Source organism: Rutidosis leptorrhynchoides, chromosome 11 (genome assembly GCF_046630445.1).
Source record: "Rutidosis leptorrhynchoides isolate AG116_Rl617_1_P2 chromosome 11, CSIRO_AGI_Rlap_v1, whole genome shotgun sequence".
In the NCBI taxonomy this organism is placed as follows: domain Eukaryota; kingdom Viridiplantae; phylum Streptophyta; class Magnoliopsida; order Asterales; family Asteraceae; genus Rutidosis; species Rutidosis leptorrhynchoides.
In genome coordinates, this window is record NC_092343.1 from 101,161,840 (window position 1) to 101,180,558 (window position 18,719).

The 18,719-nt window shown below is 41.1% G+C and overlaps 2 protein-coding genes and 1 non-coding gene across 3 annotated transcripts; 1 reads left to right on the top strand and 2 right to left on the bottom strand.

Moving 5' to 3' along the window:
- Positions 1–971: 971 nt before the first annotated feature.
- On the top strand, positions 972–1,608 carry LOC139874820 (uncharacterized). Its single transcript, XM_071862214.1, has 3 exons — positions 972–1,054; positions 1,129–1,389; positions 1,460–1,608. The coding sequence occupies exons 1-3, from the start codon at positions 976–978 to the stop codon at positions 1,606–1,608; spliced, it is 489 nt and encodes a 162-aa protein (XP_071718315.1). The 5' UTR covers positions 972–975.
- Positions 1,609–13,490: 11,882 nt separating this feature from the next.
- LOC139874821 (probable dolichyl-diphosphooligosaccharide--protein glycosyltransferase subunit 3B) lies at positions 13,491–14,528 on the bottom strand. The gene has a single exon (XM_071862215.1). The coding sequence runs from the start codon at positions 14,526–14,528 to the stop codon at positions 13,491–13,493; it is 1,038 nt and encodes a 345-aa protein (XP_071718316.1).
- A 1,643-nt stretch (positions 14,529–16,171) lies between these two features.
- TRNAL-UAG (transfer RNA leucine (anticodon UAG)) lies at positions 16,172–16,251 on the bottom strand. The gene has a single exon. It is a non-coding gene; the product is annotated as a tRNA-Leu (tRNA).
- Positions 16,252–18,719: the final 2,468 nt, after the last annotated feature.

The following is an 18,719-nucleotide window of genomic DNA, read 5'->3' on the forward strand; positions in this document are numbered from 1 at the left end:
TGCGCCTCGATGCCATTAAATGCCTGTCACAATCACAGAAGCCCATTCGGCGGACATGACATAAAGTGACAGTGTGTCAGGCTGCCAACCACGCGCGTACATGTAATCATACCCAACTGGCATCCACGCGCATAAATAAAGTGCTGGCCGTCGATTGCGTAACACGTGTACAGCCACGATCACACCACTCCATCCCATGACTCCCAATCTTCCCTATAAATACCCCATTTTGCAGCTCATTTCCACTTTCCTGCTTCAAGCTTCCTCGTTACGCTGCCAATTTGAATTCCGATCAAAAATCAAACATTCCGGCCACCATTTAAAGGTTAGTATTCATCCGATTACTCCTAGAAAATGACTAAAGCTAACGAGACGTATGTAGATAGCGTAGAGTCTGTTATAGAGCAGAAGCACATAGATTACTTAGTGAAACAGTATCCTCCCTTAGCCAAGTACAATCCGGTGCCACCCCTACCCCATCAGCGTGCTCACGAGCCACCGGAGAAGAAAGTGGCCATCTATGAACATGCGTTCAAGCATGGTAACTTTAGGGTTCCTCCCTCTGACTTCTTCTTAGGCGTATTAGATCACTTCAGAGTGGGATTAGGGCAACTACACCCGTATGCCATAGGCAAAATAGTTCTGTTTGAAATGTGGTGCGCCGCAATCGACAGGGTACCGTTGGTTAAAGTTTTCTGTCATCTATACCGCCTAGCCAATCACCACAAATCCTGGTTCACCTTCTTCGCCCAAAAAAATTTCACCAAAACCACAAAGTCGAATGCGGGTAACTGGAAAGAAACTTTCTTTTTCATTGACCAAACTGCAGTTGGTACCGCTTTTCCGCAAACGCTTATATGGTGCGAGAAGGTGGAAAAGGATGTGAACAAAACCCCGGTCCATGATAACGAGGAAACAAAGCTGTTAGCGGAGTGCGCTAACGCACAGCTGGTGCACCGGTCATACGGGAACGTGATGTTGCGGCTAGGGAAGATATCCGCACACTGGCCATGGGAGGATGTGCGTCCAGCCATAGTCGGACCGGATGGAAAGGGTAGGAATAGTATAATCACGTACTAACAACAGTTTGCTATTTATGTGTTCTAACGCATGCGTGCATGTTTGCAGAGATGAAGATGAAGAGAGTACTGACTGCGGAGGAGATTGCGGGCATCGCCTTCCGCAAACAGAATGTGAACCAGCCGTTAGAGCAGGAGAAGACTGGCGAGAATGCACCTGCCACCTCCGGCAATAAGCGCAAGGCCGCCGAAGCCTCCCAATCCCAACAGAAGAAGAAGAAACTCACTCCCAAACAGAGGGAGGACAAGCGGAACGATAACTTCGTTCCCATCGAACCCCGTTCTGCGGATCTACCTCCCCCATCCTCTGGTAAGAGTTCAGCTCTCGCGCATACCGCACATTTAAGTTTGCATTTATATAACCACTTATTAACACGCAGGGCATGCGGAAGAAACTCATCACACCCCACCGCGGGTCAATCCGGACCTCGAAGCTACTGCCGAGTCAAAGGATAAGACGATACACCTGGACTCCGAGTCCACACCAACCCCGCCACACGGTAGCTTCCGATTGGCAAACCTGGCGTAGCTCACCCAGACATCGGCGGAAAACGCCGCAGAGCAGTCCGCCTTCCTTCAACAAATCTTCCCGGCTGAGTTCCGCAACCAACTAGCCGCACTGCCTTTTAATCAGGCGCTCAACGCCTTCGTCCAAAACGGCCTTGTCTTTTTTGGCATGGTTGCAGATCAAGCCCGCCGTTCGACTAACTTGTATCAAGTGGCCTTGCGGAAAGAAACAGAGCTAGGGCTGCTGCAAGCGGGGGTTGATCAGGTGAAGAAAGACAGGGACGCCGCAGAAGAAGCGCGCAAGGCGGTGGAGTTAACCGCGACGGAAACCAAAACTGCACTGATTGAAGAGAGAAAGAAAAACTGCGAGCTGGTTGGTGCGGTTGACCAGTCCAAGGGGGAGGCGGAGCGTCTGCGGGTGGAGCTGGAAAGGGTGACGAGGGAAAGGGATGACGCGGTAACCAACCGCGAGCTGGCAGAGGCGGATCTGGCGAAGCTGCGCACTGCACTCCCCACCATTGCGCAAAAGGTGATGGATTCTGGGCCAGTTACCTATAAGTTCAATGCCTATGTTGACGCGGTGAAAGACCACGAAGTCAACAAGGCAGTCTTAGAGGTGATTCAAGCCTGCAGCCTCACACCACCGTACCCTGACGCTGTGCAGAAGAAATTGAAGGAGGGTACGGCTGCGGCATTGCTGGAAGCGGAGAATGCTACCACCACCATTCCTATCCCTCTAATCGATGCGTTTGCGGCGGACCCAAACATGCCGATTGATGGGTTTCTCAAGGAGGATTTTTAGTTTTTGTGATGGTTTGCGCCGTAAGTCCTATGCTTAGGCAGGCAATTGTAAATGTATTTTTGAGCCCTAAGTCCCGTGTCGGGCAGGCATTTGAAACAATTACCACTTATGTAATAACGTAATTCAATGTATATGTATCTTACTGTTATGCATGCGTAGTTTGTTTGTTTATATATCGCGAATCAAAACAAAAGGTGAACCGCATGCCCATGCGCATAGTTAACCAAAACTCATGCGTATGCGGATATTACTGCGTAAAATAAACCAATACTTTAACAATTACCCTGTAATAATTTAGACTCGAAAGCTACTGCGTTATCGCTTTGTCATGTACTAGAGGTGCACTATAGCTGTATGGTAAGCAACGCAACTAAAAACAAGCCAATGTTTTTATGCTTTGAGTTCCTCAAGCAAACCAATGCGAGAGTAATTACGCACAAGCAAACCAATGCTTGTAATTTTTTAAGTCGACTTTGCAGCCATCTAGTCTGCGTGGCGCTTGGCTAGGGGAAAACCAATTCCCTTTGCCTGCCGTTAGCGTCTAGCCTTGTAACCAAACAGGCTTCTGCCGCACGGGGGCTAGAGGACACCCCTTAAGTAGGCAGGAACCTAATACAAAAAAGATTTAAACAACAAAAGTATGCGCGAGTAAATATTTAATTGGCATTAATCACAATTACAACCGCGACACATCCAAACGGACAGAAAATACATAGAAAAAATAATGTGCTACAATAAAGTGGAGTGATCAGGTCCACCTAGCTACATATAACATTTTTTCAATAACGTCGCATGCCAAGTGCGTTTCACAGGTTTTCCATCTAATGTCTCGAGATGGTACGCCCCGGTATTGTTTGCCTTCGCTACCCTGTATGGACCTTCCCAACGGGGGCCCAGTTTCCTAGTATCCTCCGCATGACTTGCGTCGTTCTGACGCCAAACCAAGTCACCGCACTTGTAAGAGCGCGAACGCACACGCTGATTATAGTACTTTGCAATTTTTTGCTTGTTATTTGCTTCGTTGACAGCCGCAGAGAGTCTGCGCTCTTCCAGCAAATTAAGATTTTCCCGCAAAGCTTCAGAGTTATTTTGCTCGTCTAAATTTTGTATGCGGAACGTTGGTACCCCAATTTCTGCGGGTACAACAGCTTCTGATCCATAGACCAAACTGAACGGGGTCTCACCAGTGCTTGCTTTGGGTGTTGTTCTATGCGCCCATAAAACCTTTGGTAGTTCATCCACCCAACCAACGCGACCATGACCCAACCTAGCTTTGATTCCAGCTACTATATCCCGGTTGGTGACTTCGCACTGGCCATTCGCCTGCGGATGCGCAACAGATGTAAAAGTTTGCTTAATATTAAGCTCCGCGCACCAGCTGCGAAAAGGGTCACCCGCGAACTGCGTACCGTTATCGCTAACAATTTCGTTTGGTATACCAAATCGACAGACGATGTCTTACCATACAAAATTTCGCACCCTTTTTCCTGAGATTGCTGCCAGCGGTCTCGCTTCGACCCACTTTGTGAAATAGTCAATTGCAACAATCAAGAATTTGATGTTTCCTCGGCCTTTTGGGAATGGTCCGACTATGTCGATTGCCCATTTGCAGAATGGCCACGGTGAGGAGACTGGTATCATCGGATGCGCAGGTGCTCTGCTAATAGGTGCATGTATTTGGCATGATTCACATTGCTTAACTATGCGCGCAGTATCCGCGTACATGGTGGGCCAATAATATCCTAGCCGCATTATTTTTGACACAATGGACCTGTGCCCCGAATGGAGTGCGCATGCACCTTCATGCACCTCGCGTACAACTTCCTCTGCCTCTTTCGGGCCAATGCACCTTAAGTGCGGTCCCAAATAATTCTTTCGATATAGGACGTCACCCTCAAGGGCATACAGCGGTGCCTTAACGCGGACTTTCTTTGCATCAGCGAAATCTGCAGGAAATGTGCCATCCCGCAGAAAAGCCACAATGGGCGTCATCCATGTTGAGCTTGATTCCTCAACTGGTGCCACTAAAGGCATCATAACAATGGATTTCGCATTGAGTTCTTCTATTAGAACTTTCTTCCCCATGTGATCAAAAGCCAAGGCAGCCAGTTTGCTTAGCGCATCCGCCTTCTTATTTTGCCCACGCATTACGTGGGAGATTTGAAAAGCTTCAAATTGGTCAGCGAGGTTGTGAACAAGCGATAGATATTGCTACATGGCTATGTCATGCGCTTCGAAATCTCCGCTGACCTGACTGCATACTAGCTTTGAATCCACATATGCGTGCAAAATTTTAACATTTAACCTATGCGCAATGCGCATACCTGCTAACAGAGCCTCATACTCTGCTTCGTTGTTCGTAACAGCAAAATTAAACCGCAGTGCATATGTATGCTCTTCGCCATCTGGGCCTGTTAAAATTATACCCGCACCTGCACCAGATGCGCTGCACGCACCATCGGTGTACAATTCCCATGGTGACAATGTTGGTGCAGGTGGATCCTGATGTTCTGCTGACGCCTCGACATCCGCAGGTAATTCTGCTAGGTAATCAGCAAGTATTTGACCCTTAACCGCACTGCGCGAAGAGAAATTTATTTCATGTTCACCTAATTCAACTGCCCACTTAGCCATTCGGCCAGAAATCTCAGGCTTGTATAACACCTGAAAGAAAAATGATTGCGTTAGTCAATGCGGTAACCCCGGTCATTGCCGCAAAGTAGGTGTTTACCAACCTGTTTAATTGGTTGATCAGTTAGAACCACGATTGGATGTGCTTGAAAATATCGGCGCAAACGCCGCGCCGTATGGACCAGCGCATATACAAGCTTTTCTATTGGTGAGTAGTTTACTTCGCTTGATGTCAGCGTCTTGCTTACGAAGTAGACCGGCATTTGCGTCTGAGAAAAACCTCAGTCGTTAAATTTCTGCGATATAAATAAAGCATGTAAATTAATGGATTACCTTTCCGCGATCCGCGATGAGGACTGAGCTGACAGCTTCCTTCGATGCCGCGAGGTACAGCGTTAGCGTTTCTCCTGATACTGGCGCAGTAAGTGTTGGTAATTCTGCAAGCACCTTTTTCATCTCCTGAAAGGCTGATTCTGCTTCCTGAGTCCATACGAAGTCTTTTTTCTTCAAACAATTTTTCAAAGTATTGAAGAATGGTAACTGTCGTTCTGCGGCTTTCGACAGAAACCGCGTGATAGCCGCAAGCTTCCCCGTTAGACTCTGCACATCTTTCTTTGTCTTCGGAGATGGCAAATTGTTAATGGCTTCAATCTTTTTGGGATTGGCCTTGATACCCCGCGCTGTCACCACATGACCTAAAAACTTGCCTTCCTCTTCCCCAAAACTACATTTAAGCGGGTTAAGCTTCATGTTGATCCTGCGCAGAGATGCAAACGTTTCTAGGATGTCCGTGAGCATGTCTTCTTCGGTGTTACTTTTAATTACCAAGTCGTCGACGTACGCTTCAAGATTTCTACCGATTTGGTGCTTGAATGCTGCGTCAATTACACGCTGATAGGTCGCGCCAGCATTCTTTAAACCGAAAGGCATCTTCGTGTAACAATAAATACCCTGCGGCGTATGAAAAGCAGTCTTGTCCTCATCTTCCGCAGCCATTAAGATTTGGTGATAACCCTTGTATGCGTCCAGAAAACACTTGTACCTAAATCCCGATAGTGATTCTACCTTCCGGTCTATCTCCGGGAGAGGGTAATTGTCCTTGGGACATGCCTTATTAATATCTTTGAAATCAATGCACATCCTCCAGTTACCGTCAGCCTTTTTTACCAATACAGGATTTGCAACCCATGTCTGATAACGCACTTCCCGCAGAATGCTTGCTTTGACAAGGTTGTCCACCTCTGCGCACAACCAATCACTGCGGTCTAGAGCCATATGCCGCTTCTTTTGCCTAACGGGTGTCAATGATGGATTAACATTTAACTTATGTTCCGCAATATCACGCGGAACCCCAGTCATGTCTGACTCACGCCACGCGAAAACATCTGCATTTGCGGACAAAATTCCATGCAATTTGGCCTTTGTTTCGGCTGACAAGCCTGCGCCGATTTTAATTCGCTTATCCGGATGCAAGAGATTTGCTATGACTGCACAATTTGCCAGTTGTTCTCCCACGCTAGGAGTGCTTATAGGCGCAACTGAGCCACACAACTCGGTTGTTTGATGTGACGCAACCGTGGCAACGCCTCCTACTGTGGGAAACTTGATCAAACCATGCACTACCGATGGTATGATGTTGAAACGTCGTATGAAGTTTCTCCCTAGCAGTGCGTTATATCGTGAAGTTGAACGAACCACATAAAAATCGACCAATTCATGCCTGATCATCTGCGGGTTCCTGTCATCCGCAAGCTCTACCATTAATTCTATTCGGCCTAGCGGCCACGAGTTTTCTCCGGAAAACCCTGATAGCGTAATATCAGGCTGGCGTAACTGCGCTTTGACTTCTACCGGAAGGAAACGATAACAATGCTCATACATAATATCGACACCGCTGCCAGTGTCAACATGCATGCGCTTAACCTGGATTCCGCAATCAGGGATGCGACACTTGATGATAATGGGCTCATTAATAGAATCAATTGACATTACAGGAGGGAAAGTGATTGGGAGAAGCTCCCAATCTTGGTGATCATTGTACCTTCTCCGCTGGCTGATTTTCTCTGCGTCAACCATGTTAATGGTTAAGTCGGCATTTTTCGCTTTGTTAACTTTCTGCCACGCGAAAGTCTTAGACTTCGAAGCCTCTTCTGCGGCCTTTCCCTTGTCCTTTTTAGGTGGTTTTAGATGATCCAATTTGCCCACGCGAAGCGCCTCCAGAACCCGTTCCATCAAGTTTTTACACCGATTGGTGTCGTGACCATAATCGTCATGAAATTCACAATACTTTGTTTTGTCCCGCTTACCAAATTTCGTAAGCGGAGTTGGGACCGCAAAGGTCGCGCACACCGGTTCGGTTGCCAAAATTTCTTTTGGCGTTTTGGACAAACTTTTAAGCAGCGCATAGTATTGATTATTGATGCCGCGTTGATTATTGTTTCGATAATTGCCACTTGATTTCCCTTTATCATTCCTGATGGGACCACCGCTAGGATACCTTCCACGAGAGTTGTTACCACGATTTTGATCGCGCGAACGATCATCATCATCCTTCCTCTCGTTGCGTGAGCTAGCTGTTGGAATGTCATTATCTTCGCCACTCCGCACATAGTCGTGGCATTCATTAAACGCCTCAGCATAAGTTGTTGGGACTGTATGGCGCAGACGCCTTACCAGTGTTGGATGACGTTCTGAGTTTATACCATGTATGAGTCCGGAAATCTGTTGCTCTGGTTTGAGATCTGGTATACGCAGGCACTCATTAGTATACCTTGTGAGAAATTCGCCCAAAGATTCCTTGGACTTCTGCACGATGTCATGGCATTCAATGTGAGTGCGATTGCGTGGTCTCTGATTCTGATATTGCAGCAAAAACTTTGTCCGCAGATCCATAAACCCGGCAATACTACCCGCCGGTAACTTATTAAACCACTCACGAGCAATACCCTGTAGTGTCATAGGAAATATCTGACACGCAACCGGATCCACCCAGCCTTGAGTGCGCATTGCGCCTTCGAAACGCTGTAAAAAATCATCTGGATCGGTCAGGCCATTGTAAGTACCCAACGTGCTAGGTATCTTTGGTGCTGATGGAAACGGGTATGCGGATATATGCGGAGGAAACTTGTCAAAGGTAGTCGGTAGCTCGAAGGGTGGTTTAACAGGATCCCCTTTCAAGTTTGCAAAGAAACGCTTCATCATGTCCTGAACAAAGTCAGGTTGTGAAAATAAGTGAACCATATCAGGAGGTGCGGCCTGCATGAATTGACTTGCAAGATTTGCCTGCCCTAGAACATTTTGCCAAGGTTGACCCTGCGTCTGCGGATATAACCAAGGCTGCTGCGTTGGAAAAGAGGGATAACTTGAAGACGCAGAGTACACAGGTGGCTGTAAAGGAAGCGAAACCTGTGGCGCAGATATCTGCGAAACTTGAGGATACACACTTAAAAGCCCAACTGTATGCGCTGTGCTTTGCTGCTGCGCTGTTATCGGTGCCCAATGAGAGTTTGCGTCTGGGATGACACCAAATCCCCAACTATTAAGTAACGTCTGCGCATCCGCAGGAGTTAAAAATTGTGAAACTGGGCGCGGTGGTTTCCAAGGTTGCAACGGTAAATGACGAATTCTGCTGAATGCTCTGCGTATGCAGAGGTATTGAAACAGTGGTACTGTAAATAGGTACCTGGCCGCAGCAAACCACATGCGGCCCCGTTGTTCCACCGCTAGTGCCTGCAAAGATTACCCTTGGATCCACTGACGAAAAGTCCAGCCGCGTGGTTGTGACTGGTGAGTTTGCTCTTGGACGTGTGACCCCGTCTGAATATATCGGCTTGTACCTCTGAAAAGGTTCGCCGGATATAGGTGGAGGGTATATCGTGTACCCCGCCTGAATAGCGGCCCCCGTAGTCATAACCGGTGTATGTTGACTACCAGACGGTGCGTTCTGAACATCTGTTTGGGTATATTCCGATGATTCCTCGGAAGTCATGATACTGTTAAAGAAAAAATTCAAAAATTTTGTAAATAACGAGTCATACAATTCAAAACCTTAAAAGAAAACGCAATTAAACAGTCTTGAATTAATTCGACTCTCAATGAAATCACCACTACTTGATCATGCATATATTTTCCGAGGGAAAATACATCCACAAACAACAATATGAGATGGGTTTTTTTAGGCGTCATCGTCGTTAACCTCCGGTCCGGTTACCGTGATAACCCGTACCCGAGATGATGATCTCGGGAGGGTGGCTAACGAATTTCCCGCATGTCGATAGTTGGAACCTAACGACGATAAGAGGGAGAAAAACCCTACAAGATCCGTAGGTAAAAACCCTAGATCGTGAGAGATCGTGTAGTCGCCGTAAAGAGGCATTTAGCGTGAGATGCGGAGAGCCGTATGCGATGGATGCCGAATGCGTTGCGGTGGAGGGGCGTGTGAACTTGATGTAGGTTTCCCCCCATATTTATAGATGGGAATTAGGGTTTAGATGACTTGTGGACTAAGTCAATCTTAAGCCCTAATTAATAAACCCTACGCCATCAAGTCCCCCAAGTTCGGTATGATATTTTTGCCAAGTATCGTATCGAACTTCTCATTATGCTGCGGAAAATAAGTTCACATGATCCTGCGCAAACAACTGTGCGTAAACCCGCGAACAGATGCGCGTAAAACCACATGCAGAGTGCGCGGGGAAACCGAGTGAACCACCATGCGTAAAACCGCATGAAAATTGCGTCTAAAGCTGCGGACACTGTGCGCAAAGCGCGCGAACAGTTACGCAGGCGCACGAACATCTGCGCGAAAGATACATGTACTTAAAACCGCATATAACGAATTAAAAGCTCAATAAGATAGATAAACCTTTGATACCCGCGTGATTGCGAGAGTATGAGACGTCATGTTGCGTCTCTCAACGAGAGCACCACTTGATCATGCATATATTTTCCGAGGGAAAATACATCCACAAACAACAATATGAGATGGGTTTTTTTAGGCGTCATCGTCGTTAACCTCCGGTCCGGTTACCGTGATAACCCGTACCCGAGATGATGATCTCGGGAGGGTGGCTAACGAATTGCCCGCCGGTCGATAGTTGGAACCTAACGACGACAAGAGGGAGAAAAACCCTACAAGATCCGTAGGTAAAAACCCTAGATCGTGAGAGATCGTGTAGTCGCCGTAAAGAGGCATTTAGCGTGAGATGCGGAGAGCCGTATGCGATGGATGCCGAATGCGTTGCGGTGGAGGGGCGTGTGAACTTGATGTAGGTTTCCCCCCATATTTATAGATGGGAATCAGGGTTTAGATGACTTGTGGACTAAGTCAATCTTAAGCCCTAATTAATAAACCCTACGCCATCAGTTTGTTTGTCATTTCTATTATACTTTCATTATTGCTCGCTTTGCAGTAGTCGTTCATAATGTTTAGAACGAACACAGTGAGAGTCAATGAGTTTTGGTCGTTTGTGACCAGATACTCCCACCACAGATCGTTATGATCTGCTCAATGTTGTTACACTGGAATCTCGGTTCTATTATATATACATATTAATATTTTTGCCAAAAAAAAAAAATATCTATATAAAGTTTGACATTTAATTTTTTTTTTTAATGGTAAATTTTATTAGACTTCTAACAAGAAACTATAAGTAAAAGGAGCAGAATAACAATTACAAAGACATAATCATCCAATTGTTTTAGGAAATATGATCTTTACATCTATTTAACTATTAGAGTCTTATATAAGAGGATTATGATGATATCTTATAAAAATCTTTCTCAAACGAAAAATATATATATAAAAAGAAAAATTCTAAGCTACTAATGATGATCCACTACAAATTGCTATTTTTTCAGGAGGTAGACGTGAAGCACGTTTACAGAAATATCTCCAAGCAAGAGCCCCAAAATGCAAGATTAAGTTTGAACTGTGGATATTTTATTTCTGTAATTAAATAAAAATATAAAACATCCAAACACTTGTAAAAAACCAAAAAAAAAAAACAAAAAACAAAAAAAAAAAACGTCCAAACACATACTATGTATTAGAGTGCTCCCAATGGAGTAGTTCCTCCCTTCTTAGTATTGGGTGCCACATCAGCACTTCCTTCCCAGGACTAAACACTCCCAACAGTGACACTCCTTCCTTCCATTTTTTTTCTTTCTAAAATTAAATTAAATACTTACTTAAATAAAACTAAAATTTTATTAAAATATTACAATAATAATTAAAATTAAAACATAGAGTTAAAAATAAAATTACATAAAAATTATAAATTATTCGTCTTCGTCATCGTGAACGTATGAAGGTCTTGCCTCATCTTGATTATTTGGATTATTGTCAGATCATGTCGAATTCGATAATTAGGTGGAAGACTAAATACATGTTCGATAAGCATATCTCGTGATAGTCGATGAATGCCAACATCTCTTATTTCCGCGTCCACCCGCATATGCGCTTCAACCCTTTTTTGGAATGTTCCTCGTGCACGTCGAATCGGACGATAATTCTCTTCAAGCCCACAAAATGCACGACCGTTGTCCTCGGTTATCATATTATTTAATATCACACATGTTAACATAATCCTTCAAATTTTGCGGATATAATACGGTCTTGTCGGATGTTGAACAATGGTTCATCGACCTTGTAGTATTCCAAATGCTCGTTTAATATCTTTTCTTGTCGATTCTTGATACTTTGTGAATTTTGCTTGTTTTTGATCAATCGGATTTCTGAACGACTTAACTAGTGTGGATCATTCCGAGTAAATTTCATCCGCCAAATAATAACCCTTATTAAACGTACACCCGTAAACGCTACACAGTGGAGCTTCATCAACTAATAAGTCGCTAAAGAAATCATATTGATTAAGTACATTGATATCATTATTTGATTCCGCAGTACCAAAATAAGTGTGCCAAAACCATCCATCATACAACGCTACCGCTTCAAGCATAATTAACGGGTAACCATGGTCACCTCGTGTATAATGACCCTTCCAACGTGCCGGACAATTTCTTCATCTCCAATGCATACAATCGATGCTTCCTTACATTACCGGTAACCCATGTATTTGAGCATGTTTTACAGTCAAACGTTGCACATCTTGTGCAGTTGGTTTTCTCAAATATTCGATTGCGTACAAGTGAAAAACACATTTGCAAAATTTTTTTAAACAATCAGTTGAGGTTTGTTCACCCATATGCAAATACTCATCAAAAAGATCGGCCGACGCATCATAAGCTAGTTGACGTATGGCAGATGTTACTTTTGGAACAATATTAAAACCAAGTAATCCGGTAGCATCACGTCTTTAACGAAAATAAGTAAAATACTCGGGAATCGGAATTTGAGAAAAATTCAATATACCTTGACATATACGAAGAAACATATGTTTGCGTAACATTTACGAAAATAATCTTCTGGAAACGTACAAGTGTCGGAAAAATAATCATTCCATAAAGCTTTTGTGCGACATTCACGATCTCTATTTAAATATCTTCTAGGTGCTCTTGGTAGGGGTTCAACTTCTTCATTATCGTTTAACTCATCCAATTAATCAAGTGCTTCGAGTGATCAATTATTAGTGGTATTCATGATCGTTAATACCACGTTTAGATCGGGATCGGAATTTGAGTTATTTGGATTCATTTAATTTTGGAAAAAGATTGATAACTTGAGATGATAATTTGATATTGTATAAGAAAAGATTGATGAATGAATGAATTAAAAGCGAGAAATGAATGTTGTATATATAGAGTGAAAAAGAAAAGAAACAAAAAATTTAAAACTAGCCATTAAAGAGCCGTTTGATTTTTTTTTTTTTTCTAACGTGTCAAAACCCCACCTTTTTGCCATCCTAAAATCTGATCAAAAAACACGAAACCAGAGACGATGACCTGGGCGGATTGGGCGGAGGCTTGGGCGGCCTACTGCCATCGGCGCCCAGGTAGACGCTAGGCTGGACGGCCCCAAGGACCTCACGATGAGAGCACTCTTACATAGCCTCGAAATATAATTACTCCGTATTCATTTGGTTATCATATTTCATTGACATCGTATTACATATGTACGAGGTTAATTTGTTTCACAAAAAGAAAAAAACAATCTTAAATTCAACATGATAAACTTCGAAGCCCAAAAAACAAGTTTGGATAAAAAGCCCAAGCATCATAGAGCTACCCACAACTCAAATTAGCATGTTTAAAGCCAACACAACCCCACAGGCCACAACCCAAACTACCAAAAAATGTGATCAAAACTACTATTATTAAAGTTAAGAATAATCAAACATCACTTGTTACATCTATATTCTTTTTGAATCTGTAAAAAAAAAACACATTATCAAGATCCAAAAAACAATGAACAACATTCACAAAACTAGAATTCATTCATATGACAACCAAAACATGCTCGTAATTTGGAACGAAACGTTATGAATACTCACATAATAACAAAATGTTATGGATCACTTGTACCAATTCGAAGGTAAGTAAGCATGAACCGCGTAACCACTCTTCCAATGACTCAATCGCACAACTTCCTTAACCGCCCAAAACGACACAATCATCGCACTAATCATCGCTCCCCTTTGAATCATCGAATCATTAATCTTAACAACGAACCGTGTAACAAACACCAATAACAACCCGACAAGTGTAAACAAAAATCCAACACACATACCCTCGGCCCCAAATTGCATTCCATTCCCTTTATAGAAAAAAACCACTTTATTCGAATCCTTTCTATCGATAACAAACAAAGGTATCTTACGAATTAAAATAAACATAAAACCCGAAATGCTAAAGAAATAAATAAATAAAGTCCCTGACAACCAAAGATTTTTATTATGAAAAATAGTTTCACCAGATATCACCTTTTTAATCATAAAAGGTGTCCGTAATAAAATTACCCCAATTATAAACCCTAAATGTGTTTTTGATAAAGTAGGGGGACGATGAATTCGACCAATCGATAAATCAACTTTCGATTCGATAAAAGTGACCATTGCATCAGCTAAATCGGAATAATCTCCGACGTTAAACTGAATTGATTCAGATTTTAAATCATGAACATTAGGTGGAACGATACGAATGTTAGGCAATGCGTTTACACCGAATTTCAAAAACAGTTTTTCAGATTCACTAAATTCGATCTCGCAGAAGAATAATTTGATGACAAATGAGGTGTTTTTGTTGTTGATGATGAATGAATTTGAAATTAAAGCGAATTCCGATTTGATTGATTTGAGATTTGATTCAGGTTGATTATGGAGCTGAATTGCGTCGAAAAAGATGATTAAGTAAAAGGATCGAGCCTCGAGTTCGATGATTCGGTTAAGGATCGGTTCGTGTAAATGGATGATGCCGGAGGAGGAATGTGATCGGAGGGAAATGAGGTCGGAGGTTACGTCAGCGGTTGCGGTGGCGGAAGGTGGTGAGAGGAATATTAGTAGTTGTAATATGAGTGGAATTAGTGTGTGCTTTGGTGTAACTGAAATCGCCATTTTTGGATCTTAATTGTTAGGGTTTTGTTGTTGTCAAGATGAAGAGAGTGAGTTTTGTGTTTGCATGATTATCTTTTATATACGGGGTATATATTTAGTTAAATAGATATTGCCACGACAGCATTGCATGTTTATGGTGTATATTTATGAATGAATATGAATATGTTATGTTGCCCAGTTAAAGCCCAAATATTTTCAAGAATGGGCCCAACCTAAACATTTCTGTTCATCAGGCCCAAAACCGCCACTAAACCACTTATACACTTTGAAAGCTGATCTTCACACACCACTTTTTTATCCATCTGCATTTAATTTACTATTACTCCCTAGATTAATTTAGGAGTATAACTATGAATTTATGACACAAAAGTGTAGATGAATCAAAAAGTGGTGTGTAAGGATCACCTCCCGTAAACTTTTATATAAAAAAGATATTTTTAATGACAACTCTTCATACTGCACTTTTTTCTTTAACACCGGTTTGGGATCACCTAGGGGGACTAAACCACTCACGCGATCATCTCCCGCAGTTGAATAAACTGCCACCAACTGCTGCCTTGGAGGAAATCAGAGACACATATAATAAAGAAGTGGATCCCACGTGAGCTATAGCAATAAATATCAATAATGTAATGTATTAAGTGTGTAGGCCATGTAGGCCATAGTCATAAATACGTGTAATAAGTGTGTAGGTCATATCGGCCATAGGAACCAATAACGTAGTCAAATGTGTACATTGTGTGTTTAAAGAAGTCTAGTGCTCGAGCCATAGAAGTCATGTCTTAAAGAATAACTATAGTGCATGGATTCAAGGGCATCTGTAAATAGTGTCAAAGCTCCTCTATGTAAGGAGACCTCAGTTATAATGTTTGAATCAGGTTGTATTTGATAATAAACCTCATTGGTTTTCTCTGTTGAGTCTTTTAAATTCTGAATAGCAGAGCTATCGTCGTTGAGTTCTAACTGATTCTGAATAGCGACATCTATCCCTATAGTAGACACTTCATTCATTATATATTCATACCACTCCATAGTATTAATTCATATTCATAATTCATATTCAATACAGAATACAATTGTATTCAACCATAGTCCATATAATTAATTCCCTGCATATCATATTGAAACTCTCAAGCAATAATGAACTCTCACATTTCATATAATAAATTCCATGCAACATGTCGATTCTTTTATATATCATATTCATATTCATACAACAATTACTTATAATTGTCCAATAGTCACGACACTTTTACAAATTAGACTTCAATTCACAATTCCGCATCGTCGAAGTCAGAATACGTAAAGTAAGACGAGTCGAGTTTACCTCTATGTGTGCCGGGTACTAACGCCTACAAGAAAGTTGTGTTGACTCTAGGCCGTTCATGTTCTTCGGTACTGATTCTTCCATGAGTAGAGGAAGTTTTCATTGCTACTACTCCTAAAACCGGTATATCAAGTGCAGTGAAAGTTAAGGTGCATGGAACTGAGTTTGAGGTAAGTGTTCCTAAAGTTGGCTTATGGAGTAGTATTAAAATTAAAATTAGAGATAATCGTAATCTAGAATTAATGCGACAACATTTTACGTGATTTTTTAACTTATATGTGCTAACTATTAAGCAGGAGAAAAAACAAAATTAAGATGACAGCTGTGGGATTTGAACCCACGCCCTTTCGGACCAGAGCCTAAATCTGGCGCCTTAGACCACTCGGTCAAACTGTCTGATATGAATTTTACCACCTACTAAATATTACTCATCCCGTTGAACACAAGGTACTGATCATTCATACAAATTAATCATTTCAATTTTTTTTTTTTTTAAAACAATTTTCTAGACGACCTAAACTTAGGGATGACAATTAACATCCGTTCCGATAGATATCCGTTCAAATCGCTTAAATTGGATATTGACGATCTAAATGGATGAATATTGGATATGAATGTTTAATGAATCGAATATGAAAAACAATTTGTAATCCATGGATGAATTCAATTCACCGGAAATGATTAAATAAATGAACATATATTATAAATTTATCACTATAATTACTCTCAATTATATATAGTATTTTTATCTATTAATTTATACATAATCTTTTCGCCTTTTTATTGCAATACATTTCTAATATTTCTTATTTTTAATGGTGAAATATTTCGTTTGCATTTAACTAATATTTAAATCAATGTACCTTTACATGATCATATTATAATATGTATGTTGTTTATTTATTTACAGCGGATTGTTTATTTGTATATCTAGAGTTCTAGACAGACTAGTCAGGTACATCTAAGTTATACGTTACGACTTATTTTTTATATATAATTTTATAATAAGCTATGACTATTAAAAGTATTAAAATATATAAAAAGATTATCTAACGACGAATTATCCAATTGATATGCATTAACCTGACGGATTAATCGGATATGGATGGATGAATTGCAATTAAATGGATATGGATCAAAATTTAGTTAATGAATATGGATGTGATATGGCAATTCAATTCGTATTCGATTAATTGTCATTCCTACCTAAACTCGTATATTTTATGATGTACATCAAATCAACTTATAAACTTATTAGAAAAATGTAAAAGAACATAAATACATCTCTTGCTTCTCGCTGCGAACGGCACTTTAGTGGAAGAGTAGAAGCGTTGGTCACTTTCGGTCAAGTTGCTTGATATATGACTATTTGTTCTTTTATCACGATGTGAACTTGTATGATCTACAAAATTATGTTTAAATATGAAAAATAAAATATAAATTTTGGTTATTTTCAAATGTTTAATTCCTCGACACGCGTTCATTGTTTGGTTACTCATGGGTGAGCGCCTCAAAACCCAAGATAAGCTAAGTGCGTGGGATATGCGTAGTGGGCCAGCTTTGTTGTGCTCTCTTTGCCGAATGGGGCCTGATTCCCATGGACATTTATTTTTTGCTTGTCCATATGCAGCTAAGGTATGGCGTCTTGTGAGACGTAACATGTTGGTTCAGGTTATGGGTGATTCATGGGGAGAGTTTGTGGCTAGTGCATGTACATGGCCTGCAAAGAGGACTGCTGCAGGTATTTCCTAAAAATTATTGTTTGCTGCGGCGGTGTATTTCATATGGTAAGAAAGGAACCTTCGTTGTTCAAGAAAGAGTTTAGATCTTTGAGTGTGCTCTAGTGGTAAAAATTGAGCTTTGTGTATTAGTTGTGTCATTTTGAAGATTCAAAGATACAAGCGATTTCTTTTTTTTTTTTTACTAAAAATTGAAATTTAAGAAATAATAACGATTCGATGATTGATTGAGTTATAAGTGCAACAGACATTGCCTAGTCTCTTTTAAATAGATCTTATGATCAAAACAATCAAATTACTCGATGAATAACCAGCAACTGCGTCTTCTTGCACCAAGAGCTTCATTAGATAATCGTCGCAGAGCAAGTTGAAGGAGAAACACGAGAAATTCCAATGAATCTTTCGAGGCCCGATGCAACGAAAACCAGTAGTTATATTTTATATTTTAAATTAAATCCCCCGTCAAATCTAATTCGACAATGGTGAAAAATGAGAGTATTAAACAAAGCCAGTATTTATATTATTAAAATTAAAACATTTCAATAAAAAGATGAACTCTCTAATCAGTATAACATTTGATTCAATTTTTATTGTTTTTATTCATCGTATAAATTTCTTTTTGTATAAATTATACGAAGAATGTATGTCTAAGAAAGTCAGCCAACAAGCCTTTTTTATAAGGAAGCACAAATAGTCATAGGCTCAACAAACACAAGTACTGTGGCCACAAATGGGACCTAAATGGCAATTATCAGGATTACATCCCAACTATGCCTAGCAGTAACACATTAAACTTATAATTTCAACAGAGTATGGTTATAACAGACACCAGACCACCTCATTTAGGACCAAAACTATAGATCCAGCTAGTCTACTAATCACCAAACAAACATCAGATTGTCTTTTAAGATATTTTTCTCTAGAAATTTGTGAACCATGTTTGTAAAGAGATGTCCGAAAACTGATTTTATATCCGCAAAATAACTTAATAGTCTTTACCCAAAAAAAATAACTTAAATACTATATTCAGCCTTTAGAAGCATATTTCAAAGTTCGCGAAGATAAAATGAGACATTATTTTATCTGATGTTTTTATTTTTTAAGAAAATAAAAAACAGTCTACAT

What these genes read in the sequence shown, in the direction of transcription:
- LOC139874820 (XM_071862214.1), top strand. Translation starts at nt 976, where the DNA reads ATGTTGCGGCTAGGGAAGATATCCGCACACTGGCCATGGGAGGATGTG. An exon ending in AGTCGGACCGGATGGAAAGG is followed by an intron (nt 1,055 to 1,128) that starts GTAGGAATAGTA and finishes GCATGTTTGCAG; the next exon opens with AGATGAAGATGAAGAGAGTA. An exon ending in TCTACCTCCCCCATCCTCTG is followed by an intron (nt 1,390 to 1,459) that starts GTAAGAGTTCAG and finishes ATTAACACGCAG; the next exon opens with GGCATGCGGAAGAAACTCAT.
- LOC139874821 (XM_071862215.1), bottom strand. Translation starts at nt 14,528, where the DNA reads ATGGCGATTTCAGTTACACCAAAGCACACACTAATTCCACTCATATTA.